The sequence below is a fragment of the Thermobia domestica genome, chromosome 10 (genome assembly GCF_964235325.1).
Source record: "Thermobia domestica chromosome 10, izTheDome1.hap1.1, whole genome shotgun sequence".
NCBI classification, from domain to species: domain Eukaryota; kingdom Metazoa; phylum Arthropoda; class Insecta; order Zygentoma; family Lepismatidae; genus Thermobia; species Thermobia domestica.
The window spans coordinates 170786418-170809699 of NC_137463.1; the positions used below are offsets into that span (position 1 = coordinate 170786418).

Here is a 23282-nt window from a genome sequence, read left to right on the forward strand (position 1 = left end):
GTCCCAACCAGTTTCTCTTCCTCTTCCTAATAATATCTAAAAGTGTTCTTTTCTCACCCACCATTTCTAACACTCTCTCATTCGTCTTCCGCTCGACCCAACTAATTCTTTCCATTCTTCTCCACACCCACATTTCGAAGGCTTCCAGTCGATTTTCATCACCTTTACGTAATGTTCACTTGTTCTATTTTCTCCCCTCCTACTTTTATATTTGACACAGACCCCTTCGTTCCAATCAATGAACTCAATCTGTTAATATATTCATGTGTATCGGTGAATGACGTCAGTTCTTTACTCCACACAATATCTCATGAACGAAAGCGAATTTTTGAAGTTCTAGTAAGTAGAGTGTATAGGTCTTCTACGGTTCCGAAAGAAAGTGTCCAAGATAATGGGGTATCCAAGTTGAGGACTTTCACTGCACTCTCTCTCTCTCTAAAAAAATTGAAAAAGAAAATATTGATAGTTTTAGGTTATGATTCTCATACTATTTCTTTTCATAAAAAAGCTACTTATGAACTATGTAGGATTTTTATTATATTATTATCACTATTTGCTGGCAGCCTGCAGAACGTGGTTAGCAACACTGCAATCGTTCGACTGATGTCATCGTCACAGGCATAAAGAGTACAAACATTCAGAACAGGACAGCTTTTCATGCACGCAACAAAACTGCGAAAACACTTGTGCATAAAAGAGCTGTTAAAGAAACGGATGATTAATGAACATGAATGATAATTGAATAACTGGTGGAATGAGAATGTGAAAGGAAGTGGGAGAACCCAAACAAATCCACGGAAACGATGTTCTCCACCGCAAACTTAGCTGGCCTGAGATTGAACCAGGAAACCCTAAACACTAGAAGTGAGAGATCTAGCACTGAGTCATCGTTCCCGCAACAGCAAGTGTGTCAGGGTGTAAACAGTGTTGCCAACCGTGGCGGAATTCCGCTACGCGTAGCGACTTTTCGTTGCCCTGGCGACAAAGCGGCGATGGACGAAAAATACGGAAAATGTAGCGACTTTTGAAAACCTATCTTAAAACCTACAATTTTTCCCCGTAGCTTGAAAGAAGTGAACAAATTAGGTTACAAAACATTTATATTAGGTTAGAAAATATGACAAAATTTAATCAAGTGCAGAGTCGTTCTGACACGTGATTAGTGACATACTAAAGAGTTCGAGTAAGCCTAGTTTTAGACAGAAACATTTATCGTAGCATTTCTCATAGCAAAAATCGTATCATCGATATCCTACTGTGTAGTAAATGCTATAGCATTTCCCATGACGTCATATCCTATGGCATTTCTTGTCGATAGAACTTGCTTCATTTCGTAGCATCTTCCCCAGCATTTCTGGTCCGATTGCAGCGCCGTGGTGTATTAAAAAGAAGAGAAAGATTTTGTGCCAAATATCTATGCTCTTTGTTTTGTGTGGGGAAATTGAATTGTGGTAAACAAAAATGAGTTGGAGTAGGTATGCTATTATTATGCTGATTGAAAAAATGAGGATGCATCCTTGTTTTTACAAAGTTAAAAGTCCTTTGTATCATAATAAGCCTATGCGACAAAGGGTTTTAGAAGAAAAATCGACTGAAATCTCTGTTTTTAGTTTCGGAGCAGTAATTGCGCTCTTCTCCAGTTATTTGTTTGCTACGTCACAACAAATGCTTATCAAAATGTTACCGTGTAAAACCACCATATACTTTTGAAGCCCTAGAATATTATACGAGATTTTTGGCAGCACATCTGCTACGATAAATGCTTCCGTATAAAACTAGCCGAATATATGTTTCCTAGTATGACCTTTAGTAGTCAGACCTTTAGTATGGCGTTAATTATACGTCAAAACGTCTCTGCATAAGGTGAAGTCTATCTTGTGCATTTATGCTTGTCCAGGCTTAATCAGAGTATAGTTTTAGGAAGAGAAGCCCCACTTGTTGTAAGGTAGAAATACTGTTGAAACAAAAATATAGATTTTTTATGCAGTTAAATAGTATTTTATAGTAATTTCTTAGGAAGAGAAATTTTTAAAAAATAGCATTAAACGAAAAAAATATTTTTCTTGAAGGTAATTGCAATAAAACATTTTATAAATTTTATATTTGATACATGTATCAATATTATTTGCACGCTAATCTTTGTTTAATTTGTTGTCAAGTGCCATTATTGAATTATTATTATTACATAATTATTATTACATAATTATTTAGAAGTTATTGTATGCAGTTACGAATGAAACAAATGTATCCCTTTTCGTTTATTTCTTCTATTTTCAAAAGAAAAAAAAACGTTTACAACTGATGTTACACCAGACCCGTATTCACGGGGGGCTAGAGGGTCGCCCCCTCTAAATTTTTGCTGCCCCCTAAAATTTTCAGGGTAGGTTTGCAAATGGACTATAATATAGTGATAAAGTATAATATGATTGGATCGGGCCTCCTCTAACTTCTACCGGGCATCCCTACAGTTTTGGGCTGGCCTGTTAATAAAGAACATTACAATAAAAGAATAAGCATTGATCGTGATTTTTACTTTAGTAATATTAATTCAAATAGGGTCTAAGATTGAAATTCTGTTTCTTTTAATTCATAAAATTCAGTGCAGCACTAAATCAGGGCTTTCCATTTAGAATTTAGACCTATTATTAATGTGTGAATTTTTTGAAACTTTGTTAACAGCGTTCTTTTTTTGATCATTTAAGTATAATTTTATAATTTTGCGGAAAATAGCGGAATTTCAGTTAGGGTAGCGGAACGTGGCGGAATTTTGGCAGTACAGTAGCGACTTTTCGAACTGGGGACCTGGCAACACTGGTGTAAAATGAGTCTGAAATCTTAAGAGGTCGAAAGAATGTGAGACTCATTTCTTTAAAAAAGTAACTTTAAAAAAAGAAAGAAAAAAGGATGAAAAACGTCCCTCAAGGTCATATTAAGGAAGAGGAAGAGGGCGGAGGAATATCGGGGTCAGAACTACGGGAAATTCCCTCATGTATGGTCATCGACTTTGATTACACCCAAGGGCGCCGATTTCTCTGGTTGGAGACAAAGGTCTAAGAAGACATTAGGTAAATTATAGACTTTCAGTCAAGCGGCTAGTGCATCATCCCTATTTATCGTAGGATCATGGTTCATGCCTAGTTTTTCTCACAACAAAGCAGCCTTTCAAATGGTATTATTTACATTTCCCTATATTGCCTCTGAGGCGAGTAATTTTGAGAGAAATCGGGATTTTCTCTGAAAATATTTTTTTTTTAATTTTGAGCCCCTCTGGACCCCCATATGTTAACACAGAGATCTGAAAATCACGTGAAAAATAGTGAGGGGTGTGCTAAATGTGTGTACATAATTTCAAACTTCTATCTTGAATAGTAAGGGCGAGAAAAACATTTTTCAATAATCCCCACAACGCCCTAGCTTACAAAAGACCCTGATCTTAGGTTAAAAAAAAAAAAAAACCTGAGACATCCACTGAGAAACTAAGACGGGAAAATAGGGAAGAAAGGAATTTTTGGTTAAAATATCCCTTTTTAAAAAATTTTGCCCCTCTGGATCTCCCCTGTGTTAACCCAGAGATCTGAAAAAAATATGATACATACTAGTTGGTAGAAGGAATGTTTGTGCAAAATTTCGATCTTCTAGGTGCAAAAGTAAGCTTGCCATAAAATAATAAAAATAGTTCTAACCATTTTTTTCAGGATCTGAGTTAGACATCCTATTTACCCTAGAAATGTCCTTCCTTTTAAAAATGTCCTACGAAATGTCCCGAGTTAACTTATTACCAATATTTTTATGTTTCGTTCTTTATTCACAACATTTTGAATTACAGTCACTCTTTTGCTGAATGATGAACAGCTGTGTTTTTTAATACTCCTCAAAAGATTAGGGAAGAATAACCAACAAACTATTGTTTTATGAAACATTGTTTCTACTGAGAAGGACTTATTGTCATATTGGTAAAGTAGGAAAGATTCTATTTCAATCTGGTCACCCTAACAGTGATGCTAACCAAGGGCGCCCATATTGTGGTTTCCAAGGGGGGGCAAGTATACGCGACATTTCAAATATAGGTTCAAATTTTGCTGTAACTAATGTAAAAATTCTATTGGGTTTTCGATATTCCGAAGTACAATTTCCTCTAGGGGGGCAATCGCCCCACCTTGCCCCCACTGATGGGTGATGCTAACCAAGTTAGTAGAAGTTTCCTCGTGCCGGTCTAAATTTTCTCTCATTCCTTAAAATAATCCCACGCTCGGAAAATCGATTAAAAAAAAATATTTAGCCAAGTTTCACTTTACGTTCATAAAAATAAACCACCTTGTCATTCACTAAAGCATTTGGAGTTGTGTTGAATTCCTTCAATATATTCGTTCGCTATTTTTCTTTTAAATAACAAAAATGAAGGATTAACTTCAGGATAACGTTAAGTGGAATAAAGACTTACGTGTTGCCGACGCAGTAAACTATTATATTTGTGTATACTATTATATACTATTTTATTTGTGTCCTACTTTTCGCTTGTCAGAATCTGGTCACCCTAGATAGCCTGGGTTTGAACCAAAGACATTTCTTATTAAAGGTAAACGATCAAGTACGTATTTTCACTCCCATGTGCTCGTCGTATTGCTTAAATGGTTGCTGCTGATTATAAATTCAATACTATTAAAGGAACGTGAAAATAAGAAAATGTACGTGAATTTGATCCTGAGTTGGAAGCTCTGCGTGCACAGTTGTTAAGAAGAGCAGTTTAAAAGGAATATACACACATAAAAAGAGTTATGAGAAAATAAATTACATGAACAATGATTTAGGAAGCATTTTACTTTTCAAAGCCAGGTCAGGGAGCCTTGAAACAGGGGTAAGACTGAAAAAATTTAAAGAAGTGAATGAAAAATGTCAATTATGTTTTAAAGAAGATGAAACTTTAGAACACATATTGTTAAAATGTGAAGAAACCCAAAAAATCAGGGAAAAATGGAAATGGATCGATGAAATGAAAGAGGAAGGAAATTTGGTTAAATTAGCTTGGAGGCTAGGCTTTAATGTAAATGGAAGGGAACTAAGTGAGAAAGAAATGGAAAAAACCAAAGAACTTCTTGAATTTTGGTGGAAAAAGAAAATGGAAAACGTTAAATGAGAAAAAAAAAAAAAAAAACAGTACTTACTTTTTTTCTTTTTTTCCAGGATCCAAACTTCCGAGGAGAAGGGAAGGAAAATACCTTGAACCTTGAACCCTCGAACCTTGAATCAGGAAAAATTCGGGAACTTCCCGACGGTTAAATCGATGCTTGAGCATCACTACTTCACTCAGCATGTGACTGTGACGTAATGAACGGAAATATATTTCTACACGCAGTCTCGAGGTCACCATTCGTTTGTGTATTCATCTCAAGACTGAGAGCAACGTGCTACAATGTTTAAGCAACGTGCAAATTGGGCTATCATATTTTGCTGTAGTGTGTTTCTTCAGTTACAGACTAATATAGAATGCAATACTTCGTTAAAAAACGACTTCATAGATATTTTAAATTATACGTGTCCGTCTATCCAGCAAATGGAATTCGAAACTTTGTACAACTGTTCACTCGAACAACGTGATGTTAGAAATGCCACTGTTTCGTGCGAAATGTTGCTAGCGACCGCGAGCAATACGGATCAATATATGCATTTTATTATTCAGTTTTATGTGTTAGCAAGTGGAAGTAATGTAAAGAATACTACTTCTCATTGTGTGGCAATGCATCATGCGTATGCTTTTTACGTGGATGTAAATAAGAAAGAACTACAACATTTCAATGCATCTCAGTACCTCCATGAGTTCAAAGATGCGCCAGTTTATTTGAAAATAACAGTTCCATTTCTAGAAGACAGGCAGATACCCATTGGGATTGTAAATACTACAAACTGTGCAGGAGAGTTCAGGTAAGTCAGTAGGCTGTAGGATTCACTTAATGCGGGGATGAAACAAGGGAATTCAGTCCTCGGAACTGAGCGGCTTGTGATAATTTAAATAATAATAATAATAATACTAATACTAATACTAATACTAATAATAATAATAATAATAATAATAATAATAATAATAATAATAATAATAAGTATTATTATTATTATTATTATTATTATTATTATTATTATTATTATTATTATTATTATTTAATTATTTTGTGTTCACATCCTCAATCTGCACCAATGTTTCATAGTTATACAGGAGGGGCAAGGGGAGCAGTTGCCCAGGACCGTAGCCAGCCCAAAAATGTAGGGGGGCCGGTAGAATTTAGGGGGCTAAGGTTTAACAGAAGGGGTTCAGCAATTGTTTCCAAAAATGTTACAATTTCGGTAATTTCTGTTCACATTAGGTTAGTTTAGGTAAGGTTAAGATAGTTTAGGTTAGATAAGGTTAGTTTTTGTTACATTATGTTAGTGTAGGAGTCCAGCATAATTTTCCATTAAATGATAGAATTTTACTTATTTTTACAAATTTTAGGTTAGTTTAAGTTAGTTCAGGTTAGCATAGGTCTCTATGCTGCAGTAGATCCAGTAGTTTCAGGCTTTAAAACAGTGGCGGCCGGTGGATTGATTTCGGGGAATGATTTAGTTCCCGGCGGTGAGGTATAATCAGCAACAAAACATATACAATCTATATATAAATCGATTAAGCTTGACAAAACAAATTGATCGATACCAAATGTAACTACTTTCGTTTAACCACTTCCGGTTTACTAAGCCTAAAGTACTTTCCAGGGGTGGGGTATAATCTGCAACGAAACATATACAATCTATATATAAATCGATTCAGCTTGAGAAAACAAATCGATAGATACCAAATTTAACTACTTCCGGTTAACCACTTCCGGTTTACTGAGCTTAACTTACTTTCCAGGAGTGTGGTATAATCAGCAAAGAAACATATACAATCTATATATCAATCGATTCAGGTTGACAAAACAAATCGATCGATACCAAATTTAACTACTTCCGGTTTACTGAGCCTAATTTAGTTTCCGGTGGTGGGGTATAATCAACAACGAAACATATACAATCTATATATCAATCGATTCAGCTTGACAAAACAAATCTATCGATACCAAATTTAACTACTTCCGGTTAACCACTTCCGGTTTACTGAGCCTAAATTACTTTCCAGGGGTGGGGTATAATCAGCAACGAAACATCTATATACCAATCGATTCAGCTTGACAAAACAAATCGATCGATGCCAAATTTAACTACTTCCGGTTTACTGAACCTAATTTAGTTCCCGGTGGTGGGGTATAATCAGCAACGAAACATATAAAATCTATATATCAATCGATTCAGCTTGACAAAGCAAATCGATCGATACCAAATTTAACTACTTCCGGTTTACTGAGCCTAATTTAGTTTCCGGTGGTGGGGTATAATCAGCAACGAAACATATAGAATCTATATATCAATCGATTCAGTTTGACAAAACAAATTGATCGATACCAAATTTAACTACTTCCGGTTAACCACTTCCGGTTTTCTGAGCCTAATTTAGTTTCCAGGGGTGGGGTATAAGCAGCAACGAAACATATACAATCTATATATAAATCGATTCAGCTTGACAAAACAAATCGATCGATACCAAATGTAACTACTTTCGGTTAACCACTTCCGGTTTACTAAGCCTAAAGTACTTTCCAGGGGTGGGGTTTAATCTGCAACGAAACATATACAATCTATATATCAATCGATTCAGCTTGAGAAAACAAATCGATAGATACCAAATTTAACTACTTCCGGTTAACCACTTCCGGTTTACTGAGCCTAACTTACTTTCCAGGAGTGGTATAATCAGCAACGAAACATATACAATCTATATATCAATCGATTCAGGTTGACAAAACAAATCGATCGATACCAAATTTAACTACTTCCGGTTTACTGAGCCTAATTTAGTTTCCGGTGGTGGGGTATAATCAACAACGAAACATATACAATCTATATATCAATCGATTCAGCTTGACAAAGCAAATCGATCGATACCAAATTTAACTACTTCCGGTTTACTGAGCCTAATTTAGTTTCCGGGGGTGGGGTATAATCAGCAACGAAACATATAGAATCTATATATCAATCGATTCAGTTTGACAAAACAAATTGATCGATACCAAATTTAACTACTTCCGGTTAACCACTTCCGGTTTTCTGAGCCTAATTTAGTTTCCAGGGGTGGGGTATAAGCAGCAACGAAACATATACAATCTATATATAAATCGATTCAGCTTGACAAAACAAATCGATTGATACCAAATGTAACTACTTTCGGTTAACCACTTCCGGTTTACTGAGCTTAACTTACTTTCCAGGAGTGTGGTATAATCAGCAAAGAAACATATACAATCTATATATCAATCGATTAAGCTTGACAAAACAAATTGATCGATACCAAATGTAACTACTTTCGGTTAACCACTTCCGGTTTACTAAGCCTAAAGTACTTTCCAGGGGTGGGGTATAATCTGCAACGAAACAAATACAATCTATATATAAATCGATTCAGCTTGAGAAAACAAATCGATAGATACCAAATTTAACTACTTCCGGTTAACCACTTCCGGTTTACTGAGCTTAACTTACTTTCCAGGAGTGTGGTATAATCAGCAAAGAAACATATACAATCTATATATCAATCGATTCAGGTTGACAAAACAAATCGATCGATACCAAATTTAACTACTTCCGGTTTACTGAGCCTAATTTAGTTTCCGGTGGTGGGGTATAATCAACAACGAAACATATACAATCTATATATCAATCGATTCAGCTTGACAAAACAAATCTATCGATACCAAATTTAACTAATTCCGGTTAACCACTTCCGGTTTACTGAGCCTAAATTACTTTCCAGGGGTGGGGTATAATCAGCAACGAAACATCTATATACCAATCGATTCAGCTTGACAAATCGATCGATACCAAATTTAACTACTTCCGGTTTACTGAGCCTAATTTAGTTTCTGGGGGTGGGGTATAATCAGCAACGAAACATATAGAATCTATATATCAATCGATTCAGTTTGACAAAACAAATTGATCGATACCAAATTTAACTACTTCCGGTTTTCTGAGCCTAATTTAGTTTCCGGTGGTGGGGTATAAGCAGCAACGAAACATATACAATCTATATATAAATCGATTCAGCTTGACAAAACAAATCGATCGATACCAAATTTAACTACTTCCGGTTAACCACTTCTGGTTTACTGAGCCTAATTTAGTTTCCGGTGGTGGGGTTTAATCTGCAACGAAACATATACAAATTGTATATCAATCGATTCAGCTTGACAAAACAAATTGATCGATACCAAATTTAACTACTTCCAGTTTACTGAGCCTAATTTAGTTCTCGGTGGTGGGGTTTAATCTGCAACGAAACATATACAATCTATATATAAATCGATTCAGCTTGAGAAAACAAATCGATAGATACCAAATTTAACTACTTCCGGTTAACCACTTCCGGTTTACTGAGCCTAACTTACTTTCCAGGAGTGTGGTATAATCAGCAACGAAACATATACAATCTATATATCGATCGATTCAGGTTGACAAAACAAGTCGATCGATACCAAATTTAACTACTTCTGGTTTACTGAGCCTAATTTAGTTTCCGGTGGTGGGGTATAATCAACAACGAAACATATACAATCTATATATCAATCGATTCAGCTTGACAAAGCAAATCGATCGATACCAAATTTAACTACTTCCGGTTTACTGAGCCTAATTTAGTTTCCAGGGGTGGGGTATAAGCAGCAACGAAACATACACAATCTATATATAAATCGATTCAGCTTGACAAAACAAATCGATTGATACCAAATGTAACTACTTTCGGTTAACCACTTCCGGTTTACTAAGCCTAAAGTACTTTCCAGGGGTGGGGTTTCATCTGCAACGAAACATATACAAATTGTATATCAATCGATTCAGCTTGACAAAACAAATCGATCGATACCAAATTTAACTACTTCCGGTTTACTGAGCCTAATTTAGTTCTCGGTGGTGGGGTATAATCAGCAACGAAACATATACAATCTATATATCAATCGATTCAGCTTGACAAAACAAATCTATCGATACCAAATTTAACTACTTCCGGTTAACCACTTCCGGTTTACTGAGCCTAACTTACTTTCCAGGGGTGGGGTATAATCAGCAACAAAACATCTATATACCAATCGATTCAGCTTGACAAAACAAATCGATCGATGCCAAATTTAACTACTTCCGGTTTACTGAACCTAATTTAGTTCCCGGTGGTGGGGTATAATCAGCAACGAAACATATAAAATCTATATATCAATCCATTCAGCTTGACAAAGCAAATCGATCGATACCAAATTTAACTACTTCCGGTTTACTGAGCCTAATTTAGTTTCCGGGGGTGGGGTATAATCAGCAACGAAACATATAGAATCTATATATCAATCGATTCAGTTTGACAAAACAAATTGATCGATACCAAATTTAACTACTTCCGGTTTTCTGAGCCTAATTTAGTTTCCGGTGGTGGGGTATAAGCAGCAACGAAACATATACAATCTATATATAAATCGATTCAGCTTGACAAAACAAATCGATCGATACCAAATTTAACTACTTCCGGTTAACCACTTCTGGTTTACTGAGCCTAATTTAGTTTCCGGTGGTGGGGTATAATCAGCAACGAAACATACAGTCTATATATCAATCGATTCAGTTTCACAAAACAAATTGATCGATACCAAATTTAACTACTTCCGGTTTACTGAGCCCAATTTAGTTTCCGGTGGTGGGGTATAATCAGCAACGAAACATATACAATCTATATATCAATCGATTCAGCTTGACAAAGCAGATCGATCGATACCAAATTTAACTACTTCCGGTTTACTGAGCCTAATTTATTTTCCGGTGGTGGGGTATAATCAGCAACGAAACATATACAATCTATATATCAATCGATTCAGCTTGACAAAGCAGATCGATCGATACCAAATTTAACTACTTCCGGTTTACTGAGCCCAATTTAGTTTCCGGTGGTGGGGTATAATCAGCAACGAAACATATACAATCTATATATCAATCGATTCAGCTTGACAAAGCAGATCGATCGATACCAAATTTAACTACTTCCGGTTTACTGAGCCCAATTTAGTTTCCGGTGGTGGGGTATAATCAGCAACGAAACATATACAATCTATATATCAATCGATTCAGCTTGACAAAGCAGATCGATCGATACCAAATTTAACTACTTCCGGTTTACTGAGCCCAATTTAGTTTCCGGTGGTGGGGTATAAGCAACAACGAAACATATACAATCTATATATAAATCGATTCAGCTTGACAAAGCAAATCGATCGATACCAAATTTAACTACTTCCGGTTAACCACTTCTGGTTTACTGAGCCTAATTAAGTTTCCGGTGGTGGGGTATAATCAGCAACGAAACATACAGTCTATATATCAATCGATTCAGTTTCACAAAACAAATTGATCGATACCAAATTTAACTACTTCCGGTTTACTGAGCCCAATTTAGTTTCCGGTGGTGGGGTATAATCAGCAACGAAACATATACAATCTATATATCAATCGATTCAGCTTGACAAAGCAGATCGATCGATACCAAATTTAACTACTTCCGGTTTACTGAGCCTAATTTATTTTCCGGTGGTGGAGTATAATCAGCAACGAAACATATACAATCTATATATCAATCGATTCAGCTTGACAAAGCAGATCGATCGATACCAAATTTAACTACTTCCGGTTTACTGAGCCCAATTTAGTTTCCGGTGGTGGGGTATAATCAGCAACGAAACATATACAATCTATATATCAATCGATTCAGCTTGACAAAGCAGATCGATCGATACCAAATTTAACTACTTCCGGTTTACTGAGCCCAATTTAGTTTCCGGTGGTGGGGTATAATCAGCAACGAAACATATACAATCTATATATCAATCGATTCAGCTTGACAAAGCAGATCGATCGATACCAAATTTAACTACTTCCGGTTTACTGAGCCCAATTTAGTTTCCGGTGGTGGGGTATAAGCAGCAACGAAACATATACAATCTATATATAAATCGATTCAGCTTGACAAAGCAAATCGATCGATACCAAATTTAACTACTTCCGGTTAACCACTTCTGGTTTACTGAGCCTAATTTAGTTTCCGGTGGTGGGGTATAATCAGCAACGAAACATACACTATATATATCAATCGATTCAGTTTCACAAAACAAATTGATCGATACCAAATTTAACTACTTCCGGTTTACTGAGCCCAATTTAGTTTCCGGTGGTGGGGTATAATCAGCAACGAAACATATACAATCTATATATCAATCGATTCAGCTTGACAAAGCAGATCGATCGATACCAAATTTAACTACTTCCGGTTTACTGAGCCTAATTTATTTTCCGGTGGTGGGGTATAATCAGCAACGAAACATATACAATCTATATATCAATCGATTCAGCTTGACAAAGCAGATCGATCGATACCAAATTTAACTACTTCCGGTTTACTGAGCCCAATTTAGTTTCCGGTGGTGGGGTATAAGCAGCAACGAAACATATACAATCTATATATAAATCGATTCAGCTTGACAAAACAAATCGATCGATACCAAATTTAACTACTTCCGGTTAACCACTTCTGGTTTACTGAGCCTAATTTAGTTTCCGGTGGTGGGGTATAATCAGCAACGAAACATACAGTCTATATATCAATCGATTCAGTTTGACAAAACAAATTGATCGATGCCAAATTTAACTACTTCCGGTTTACTGAGCCTAATTTAGTTTCCGGGGGTGGGGTATAATCAGCAACGAAACATATAGAATCTATATATCAATCGATTCAGTTTGACAAAACAAATCGATCGATACCAAATTTAACTACTTCCGGTTAACCACTTCTGGTTTACTGAGCTTAATTTAGTTTCCGGTGGTGGGGTATAATCAGCAACGAAACATACAGTCTATATATCAATCGATTCAGTTTGACAAAACAAATTGATCGATGCCAAATTTAACTACTTCCGGTTTACTGAGCCTAATTTAGTTTCCGGGGGTGGGGTATAATCAGCAACGAAACATATACAATCTATATATCAGTCGATTCAGCTTGACAAAGCAGATCGATCGATACCAAATTTAACTACTTCCGGTTTACTGAGCCTAATTTAGTTTCCCGGCGTGGGGTATACTTACAGGTCATTTTGAAACTAGGCGTGAACTGAAAAACACGATTGAAGAAACTAATTATGATTTTCATTAAGGTTATCATTTCAATCCAAGTTTTGAAGTATATTTTCAAAGTTTTTTTATTGGGAATTTTATCCGTAATCCCCTCAAGAAACACTGCTTTTTTTTGGGGGGGGTGGGAGAATTCCAATAATCCTGGCAAATATGCTGCTAAGCTACACTGAACATGAACGGAGATATGACTCCGAGGGGGATTGTGTAGCTACGGGAGGGAAACACAGGATCACCTCTTGTCTTGCAATCCAAAGCCGAATACATAAGACGACCGCTATTGAGGAACCGTTGTTCCATGCTACCGTATATAGGAGCTAGGAATATGGAGATAGTATCTACTGTAGGTCAGGTGTGAAAGAGTACATTTCTTTAATTTATCTACTGTTTGCTTTAGAATCATAGACACTATAAAGATAAGTTGGAATATAGTGGCTCAGTAGTTGAGTGCTCAACTCTGTTACGTGGGTCCCTAGTCCGATGACAGCTCACGCCAAGTGAACTTTGTGGTAGACAAACACCGTGTGCGTGGGTTTTCTCTGTGTTCCCCGATTTCCTCCCAATTTCTTAATCCCACTGCTTCGTTCATTATTATTATCACAGTCTCCCTTAGTCTTGGAGCATAATCAGACCCATTGCACTCTATTTTAATATTGTTACAATAGGCGGGCTTATGATGCACTAATACAAAGAATTAAGGTCCAGAGGCGAACACTGTGTAAAGTAACTGGCAAAGTAGAGTAAAAGTAGGAGTTTAGCATCTACAGTAATTTTCTTGGATGATTATACAAATATAAGCTAATGCTAATGTTATCAGACCTTCTAACGTTAACTTGTAAAGAACGGAATGTAAGTGAACATGAAATTAAATGTGATATAAATAACACTGTAAATAAATGCTGTAGCATGAAGAGGTTATTGGAAAATGAAATGAAATGATATTTCTAGTTTTATGTCTCACATTTATGCCCTTTAAGCGAAAGGAGACAGATGTTTAAGTAAAGTGGGTGGGAGGAAGCGGTAGAACCTCGAAACTCATGAACATGATGTGGACCAGAAAGTCACCTGGGATCGAACTAGAATCCCTAGCACATCTTTAACACTAAGCCATCGTGCCCTCCGAGAAGTTGAAAGTATCTATTATTTGATGGGATATCTATCAATAGAATTAAGGGAATTGTATCATGAGCAGTGGCGGCGATAACGATGCCGCGGACCCCGCTGTGCTGGGAGGGGGCGAACTTCAGGCGCCCCCTCAAGTTATGATACTTGATTCGCATATAGTTTGCTATTTAGTTCATCGGAAGAGAGAGGACGAAGTCAGCCGCTGGTTTTCATGGGGATAGGAACCCCTGATGCCAATGTAATGTGGTAAAAATGGTGTCAGCGAATACAGAAATAATTTCTATATCACACAATTCTCTTCCTATATCAGTCCTAAAACGGAAGAATAGTTTTTTTTTTTTTTTTTTTTTTAAAGAACGATATTATATTATCAAAAACTGTACAGATAATTCTGTTTATATTTCATATACAATTATTTCACATAAAGTCTTAAATTATTGTGTAAATTATTTGTATTCGCTATTACGGAAAAAGAAACGATAATGTCGAATAAGTTTTCAAGAAGGATTTTGTCAAAAGACTGCTATGGCAGTCTTGCTGATCGTTCGTAAATACATACTTCATTGTCAGCTCCAGTAAAGTAACTAGGAGGGGTCAAACAGGGGTTGTGCTGCGGGCGCTGGACTGGAAGGGCTCAAAATTGGGCAAATATTTGGGGAAGCGTTTTGGTTTGGTTGGTCGGGGGGGGGGGCTAAGGCGAGTTCTTGACCCGGGCGGCAACTAGCGTAGTTGCGTCACTGACCAGCTCTATAATAATGTGTAAGTTATTTTTCTGGGGAAAGTTTAGAAGGGATTTTTTTTTTTTTTTTTTGTAACGGTCTCATAAACTGCTCAGGCTAGTTCGTTGAAATTTTAATTAAAAAGAAAAAAAAAAAACATATGAACACTACAATACTTCAGTCAGTCATTTCTCTTGGAATAAATCAGAATGAATAGTTAAGTGCAGAGGGAAGGGGCGAGGGGGGGGGTCAAAAAACTTAAGAGAAACTGCTCACGCGATTTAATATTAATATTTCATCAAGATCCCTCTAATGTGAATATTTTTTCTTGGATAAAGCCACAAAGGGTAGTTCAGTAGTGGAGGTAAATTTCTCAAGTGACTGTCAAAATTTTTTTTTCTTTCGTGGTCCGCAATTTATCAATAGCAGCAGTCCTACAATACGTTAAAAGCTATTTTGGTTAAAGCAGGAGAGGTAGTTTATTGTTGGGATACATTTTTAAACTATTTTTTTCGAAAACGGCTTAAACGACTTTGTTCAAATTAGGGACTTTTTTTTGGCTTGGCTTTCCTTGGGGGCAACATTCTCAACAGTTTATACAGAATATTAACCAATGTCCAAGGTAGTTTACGAGTTTCAGGGTAAAATGTGTGCCCATTATTTACTCGTAATCTGCTCTATCTAAAGGAGCATGATGGCTTAGTGGTGGAGCGTTCACCTCTGGCGCGTAGGGTTCCTGGTTCGATCCCAGCTCAATCCAAGTGGGCTTTGTGTTGGACAAACACCGTGTTCGTGAATTTTCTCGGGGTTCTCCCGTTTCCTCCCACTATTCATTCGGCCATTACATTCATTTCTTATGATCACTGTCTCCTTTAGCCTAGCCGGTAAAATGACGTAAAATTAAAAGATTTCATTTAATTTTACTGCCCTATCTGAAGACATTCGGTTCATCTATCTAAAAAGATGTACCCGACTGTTGGTATCGCAGACTCTCTTGATTAAATGACAAATATGTTTCTATTGAATGCGAATGACGTAATAATGTCTCCAATCGTAATTGTAATCTTTGCGTCACTTTTTTTTTTTTTTTTTTTTTTTGCATTACTTTCAGATAAAAATAAGAGGCCTTGTTCTGTGTAGAAATATTTTTAAACAAACTTCTCTTGTCTTTTGGTACAGCATAATCTTTGTAAAACATACGTTATCTGTCTAGCGGAAGAAAGTGCTTATATGCACAAATACTGACTCATTTTCCTGTTAAGTAAGATTAAGAAAACTGCAGATTGATGAACGGGAAGTTCCCTTTCAGTTAATAGGCGATTGCTTACAAAGAAAATTATGTTAAACATCCTCTGCTAACTTCCTGGAATCCGCGTCTGTTCTGTATGTCATCAGTTTAATAAAAATTGAACACTATTCCTTTTGTTCTAGTTTCATCTTTTAATTGGTCGTAATGGGGAAAAAAGAATTCAAGAGTCCCTCTCTGCAATGCGTAGTCATTCGTAGCAGGAGGCAGTTGCCCCCTGGATTTTCGAAGTGTTCAGTAATTGGAAGTACATGTCGAGACATTCTAATTTGCTCTCACATATTGCAGTACTTAATATATTTATATTAAATACTATACCATATCTGAATGCGGGGACACGGTGGCTCAGTGGTAGAGCGTTCATCTCGGGTGCATGAGGTCCCTGGTTCGATCCCGGCTCGCGCGAAGTGAATTTTGCAGACCTACCAACTCTCCTGCATTATGCGGGAGTCTCCCCCTTTTCGACGTTCACTCCCGCTATTCCGCAACGAAGTAGCAAACTCCCGCATAGGCGGAATTGGGAAGGGGGAAAGTAACCGCTTAACATACATTTTCTATTTTTAAAAAATACCATTGAAATTTCACCTAATTTATTTTTCGGTTGAAACAAAGTATACATTGAACTACAATAATAGTGGGTACCTATTCCTCATCCATAGGCACCTGTTCCCCATCATTAGACAATTTTGTGTTGGTCACTCACAGTAAAAATTAACGGATCGAATTTAGGGCCGAGCTGTGTTTACACGTGTGCGTGTGCGTGCGTGTGTGTGTGTGTGTGAGAGAGAGAGAGGAAGAAAGAGAGAGTGAGTGAAGGAGAGACAGATAGTCTATCCGTCCTCCAATGGTTGCTACTATTCTAGTTTCTAGGAAGCCTCCCGCCTAAAATTTCTCCCAGGTTGACAGGTCTGACTTTATGGTGGACAAACACTGTGTGCGTGTTTTTTTTTTCGGGGTTCTCCCGTTTCCTTCCACTTTCTTGATTCCACCATTTCATTCATTTCTCATCACCACTTTCTCCTTTAGCCTAGCCGGCATAATCGTGGGACGTAAAACTCAAATATTTCGTATCTGAATGCTGTTCTTCCTAGCTTTGGAAGTGCTAGGCTTTATTTGAAAATAAAATCTGACCAAAGCAGATCACTTTTAAGAAGGTAATAAAAATTATTTGTTTTGTCGGATTTTATTTTTAATTAAGGCTACTATGGTTTATTTACTGTACTTAATAAGGATACATGTTTAAATAATTATATGATGTACTAGCGTCAATTATCTGCATCGCTGAGTTAAAATAAGAAAAATTAGTAATACTTTTCGTTAGTCAGCCCTTTTTACTATTGCTGCATCTCTATCTGATACCGGTCATTTTCGATCATATATATATATATATATATATATATATATATATATATATATATATATATATATATATATATATATATATATCGGGTGTTGCAAAATAAGTGTTACAACGCTTGGGAGGTGACTCCTGCCACTGAGACAAGAAAAAAAGTTCTCTTGAACTTTCCGCTATCGGACATAGTTTCGGATCTACAACGTGCCGAAACCGTGGGAAAATGACTTTTGGACGCCAATAGTTCGGAAACTATCCAACGTAAAGAGAGCGGGTAAAAAATTCACTGAAGAAGTCATACCTGCTGTATTGAATTTTGCATGTTTCACAATCCTATCATGCACGCGCAAGGGATTCCCCAAAGTAACGTAGGGATTCCCGGATAATCCGCCAAATGAAAATTGGTCTAAATTGATATGAATTGATAGGGTTTCTACCAGGTAACAATAATTCGTTTGTATTAAGTCGATATCTGCAGCAAATACAAAATGGCGGACACCTTCTTGCCCGTTGTGTGTGGTTGCATAATCGCCAGGTACGGATGCTGGCCAACAGTGACGTTCTGAGTATTAAGTGTATCGAATTTGTAATCAAATGCTCTAGAAAGACATCTGGAGTGTCGGTAAAGCACAACAGATGAAGCAGGGTGATCACATGTGTGGAAATACTTAACGAAAAATGCCCAGAAAAAATGTACTCATACTAAGTAAACGTGAGTTCAAAGCGTCGGAAATGTAAGGATTAGCGTAAAGAACATGAAAGCCATTGCCAATTCACCAATAATATTCCCTTAAACCGATGTAATATGATCTGCACGGTTGCATACCAATAAGGATGCAACAACTGATTCCAAGTTGAAATTGTCCAAGGGGACTCACAAAGAAACTGGGTAAACTAAATGAATGTCACTAGTGGGATCGCATGGTCGATATTGAAATGTGGCCAATGTGTGTGTTGATATCGACATGTAGTTAATGGACAAATGTCAACATGTCCCACTACTGCTGGGACACCGTCTCACCTGGAAAAACTAGGAAAATAACGTTGTGCATTCTGCTATTACATCTGGTGCACTTTTAGGTAGAACGTAACTAGAACACGATTGTATCAATGACTCTCTTTGTTTGGGACATTTCCCACAGTCGACACATATGAAAATAAATCTCTTAATCCATGGTTCAAATTCTGATAGAGCATGAAAATAACAAACTTGTATAATGTCCCACGTCTTCTGGGACATACGGTGTACTCAAAATATAGGAAAATACCTCCAGAAATTCGTGTCTTATACACAGTACACATGCCAATACAAAGATGAAAATCAACCAATTTAGCACACATAACACTACAGCTGGAACACCATACATATGGAAAATAAAACGACATGAGAAATAGAAAGAAACGTCTTAAAACTCTGATTGTTTACAACTGTGCAGTAGGAGTAATAACATGAAACACACAAGCATGTCGGGAGGCTGTACAAGAGCGCTTGCCAAACAAAGTGGGTACTCCTCAAAGAAATGAATACAGAGAAAGTGAGGCTTCCTCGAGCCTCAGGGCTAGAGCGCTCGCTTTCGATCGTGTGGTCGCAGTTTCCAATCCTACTGGGAGCCCACGGCCTCAGATTCAAGACCCGAGTAGTTATTTTCCTATTTTTCGCACGTGGGACGGTGTCTTCGCAGTAGTGGGACATGTTGACATTTGTCCATTAACTACATGTCGATATCAACACACACACTGGCCACATTTCAATATCGACCATGCGATCCCACTAGTGACATTCCTTTAGTTTACCCAGTTTCTTTGTGAGTCCCCTTGCACAATTTCAACTTGGCCTCAGTTGTTGCACCCTTATTGGTATGCAACCGTGCAGATCATATTGCATCGGTTTAAGGGAATATTATTGGTGAATTGGCAATGGCTTTCATGTTCTTTATGCTAATCCTTACATTTCCAACGCTTTGAACTCACGTTTACTTAGTATGAGTACATTTTTTCTGGGCATTTTTCGTTAAGTATTTCCACACATGTGATCACCCTGCTTCATCTGTTGTGCTTTACCGACACTCCAGATGTCTTTCTAGAGCATTTGAGTACAAATTCGATACACTTAATACTCAGAACGTCACTGTTGGCCAGCATCCGTACCTGGCGATTATGCAACCACACACAACGGGCAAGAAGGTGTCCGCCATTTTGTATTTGTTGCAGATATCGACTTAATACAAACGAATTATTGTTACCTGGTAGAAACCCTATCAATTCATATCAATTTAGACCAATTTTCATTTGACGGATTATCCGGGAATCCCTACGTTACTTTGGGGAATCCCTTGCGCGTGCATGATAGGATTGTGAAACATGCAAAATTCAATACAGCAGGTATGACTTCTTCAGTGAATTTTTTACCCGCTCTCTTTACATTGGATAGTTTCCGAACTATTGGCGTCCAAAAGTCATTTTCCCACGCTTTCGGCACGTTGTAGATCCGAAACTATGTCCGATAGCGGAAAGTTCAAGAGAACTTTTTTTCTTGTCTCAGTGGCAGGAGTCACCTCCCAAGCGTTGTAACACTTATTTTGCAACACCCGATATATATATATATATATATAGCAATTTTGGAATTTCGATTTGGAATGGTCGGGAAAAGTTTCCTTTCGGTGAGACAAGAAAAATTTTCAATTTTTTCATAAAATTTAATCTTCCACCCTCTATCGGGGGTTGAAAGTTTCAAAATTTTGGAAAGATTAAATTTTGGAGTTTTCATTTGGAATGGGGTGGAGGGTTTTTTCATTTGGTGAAACTAAGAAAATATTTATTTTCAAGTTTTTCATAGTTTCTTCTTCCAGCGTCTACTGGGGGTTGAAATCCTCAAAAATTCCGAAAAATTAAATTTGGTACTTTCATCTGGAATAGGGTGGAAAAGCTTCTCCCTAGTGAGACCAAGAAAACATTCATTCTCAAGCCCCTCACAGAATCCCATCCTCCGTCCCCATCGGGGGCTGAGAACTTCGAAAGTCCCGAAAAATCCAAACCATGGAACACCGATATGGAATAGGATGGAAATGTTTTCATTTAATGGCAAAAATATTTATAACGCAATATTTCAATTTTACATTAATGTTTAAAAAAATCACCACAATGCATTAGTTCATAGAAAGTAGTATACACCGATTCTTTTAGCAACTTATTGGCTGAAATCTTTTTTTGTTTCAAATTATGCCATTGATGTTTGTGAATCTTCTCTTACTTTAATGGAACCATCTCTCCTATTCATGCCAAACACAAATACAGGAGCTTCCGTGATTACTTTGAAATACCTCTCTACTGCTTGAGTGTGACAAGGATATGATTGAAGTTCAAGAATTTTCTCTGAACAGTTCATTATGACACTTTTGATATTTTCCATGTTCAAGTGCTGTAGTATTGGAGAAGTAATGTCGTTTTCTTGCCAGTTGATCATATCGATATATTCATCAGCGTCAAAGTTAAGTTTTGGTACTTTGAACAGCCGAATATGTTTGTGATCTTTAGTTTTAGCACTCAAAATCCGTCTAAGAGCAAGTTCTCTAACAAAAAGAGGATTATCACATAACATGCACAACAGAATATTCTCTGAGTGTGCAAAAAATGAATTATGTTGGACCACAGGATCTACGATACTTTTTAACTCTTCATTTAAGTACTGACTTAACTTGATGGTTTGAAGAACATGTTCTGCTCCATGTCTTCCAACATATTGATGAACAAGCAACATGTCCGACAGGTTTTGCTAGTCCATTGGGAAAACAAATACAAGAGCGTGACAATTCGCCGATCATAAAATATGAACAAATAGAGTGTGTGCTACCTTCTGTCAACTGTAGTGATTTGAGTACAGAACAGAAGTACTTGTATGAAATATATAATGCAGTTTCCTCAGGCGTTTTCCCCAATAACTTGTACCGATCACCGGGAAAATTCAACCACTCTAGATGGCTCACTTTGGCAAGTAGGATTTTACGTCTTCGCCACAGATAATCCCGATGCAAATGTAAAGGGGCTGGTGACATTTATTTTAAACGTTTATGCCCCAGTGTGGTTTCAAATAAAATTCAAGCCGTTAGTTAAAAATGGAGCAGAGTATGTTCTTCAAACCATCAAGCTAAGTCGGTCTTAAATGAAGAGTTAAAAAGTATCATTCGTAGATCCTGTGATCCAACGCAATTCATATTTTTACACACCCAGAGAGCAATCTGTTGTGCATGTTATGTGATAATCGTCTTTTCGTTAGAAAACTTGCTCTTAGACAGATTTTGAATGCTAAAACTAAAGATCACAAACATATTCGGCTGTTCAAAGTACCAAAACTTAACTTTGACGCTGATTAATATATCGATTTGATCAACTCACAAGAAAACAACATTACCTCTCCTCCAATACTACCTAGGTACAGCACTTGAACGTTGAAGATATCAAAAGTGTCATAATGAACTGTTCAGAGAAAATTCTTGAATTTGTCATATCCTTATCACACTTAAGCAATAGAGAGGTGTGTCAGATTAGTGACGGAAGCTTTTGTATCTGTATTTGGCTTGAATAGAAGAGATGGCTTCATTAAAGCAAGAGTACATTCACGAAACAAAGAAAGGCTTCAGCCAATAAGTTGGTAAAAGAATTGGTGTATACTACTTTCTGAGCACCAATGCATTGTGGTGATTTTTTAAACATTGATGTAAAATTGTAAATATTGCGTTACAAAAAATTGCTATTAATTAAATAATCTTTTATTTCGTTTCCTTATTGTATCTCCTACCTACTTCAAAAAAAAAAATAAATAAATAAATAAAATAAAAAAACCTTTTAGTTAAAAGATGCATTTTTATGAAAAAAAATGAATATAAATATTTTCTTTGTCTCACTAAAAGAAAATTTTTCCACTCAATTCCATTCAAAAATAAAAAAAAATTAAAATTTTCAAAAAAATTGAAATTGTCAACCCCCAATGGAAGGTGGAAGATGGGATTCTGTGAAAAAATTGAAAATAAATATCAAACATTGGCACTTACTTCCTTTAGAATTAAATACATTTAATTTACTTTAGAAGTTCCGGGGAAGAGGGTCAGTCGACGACAGGCAATGTTCCAGACGTCCAACTGACGAAGCAATGTGTACATAAGTATACATTCATTCATTTCTTAGATCGCCAAAACTTCCTCGATTCTATCCCTCGACAGTAGTGGAATCGATTGATAATGGTGGTGCAATCGATTCGATGGCACCATTTTAAGGACTAGTCGATGTGTGCTTCTGGAGATTTAGCAACTGAAACTTAACACCGCCTTGGAATTCCCGGAATAATTGTGCGCAGGGGTGGCTTTATATTCTAGTCACAAACTCACGTTCCTGTATACAATTCAGGAAAGACCGAATAAAAAATTGTAATAAGGAGCCTGCAACTTGATTCGTGTTCATGAAATGCTTGATGTTACCCGCTGTTGACACATTCTGGTTTGGC

The 23282-nt window shown here is 36.8% G+C and overlaps 1 protein-coding gene across 1 annotated transcript in view; it reads left to right on the plus strand.

The window, feature by feature from the left end:
- Positions 1–5360: 5360 nt before the first annotated feature.
- The window catches only part of LOC145662842 (uncharacterized), a 91226-nt gene continuing 73304 nt past the window's right edge, over positions 5361–23282 (plus strand). Inside the window, exon 1 of the mRNA XM_081728759.1 lies at positions 5361–5919. Coding sequence (XP_081584885.1) covers positions 5411–5919 — 509 coding nt within the window. The 5' untranslated portion in view covers positions 5361–5410. The remainder of the gene's footprint in view (positions 5920–23282) is intronic.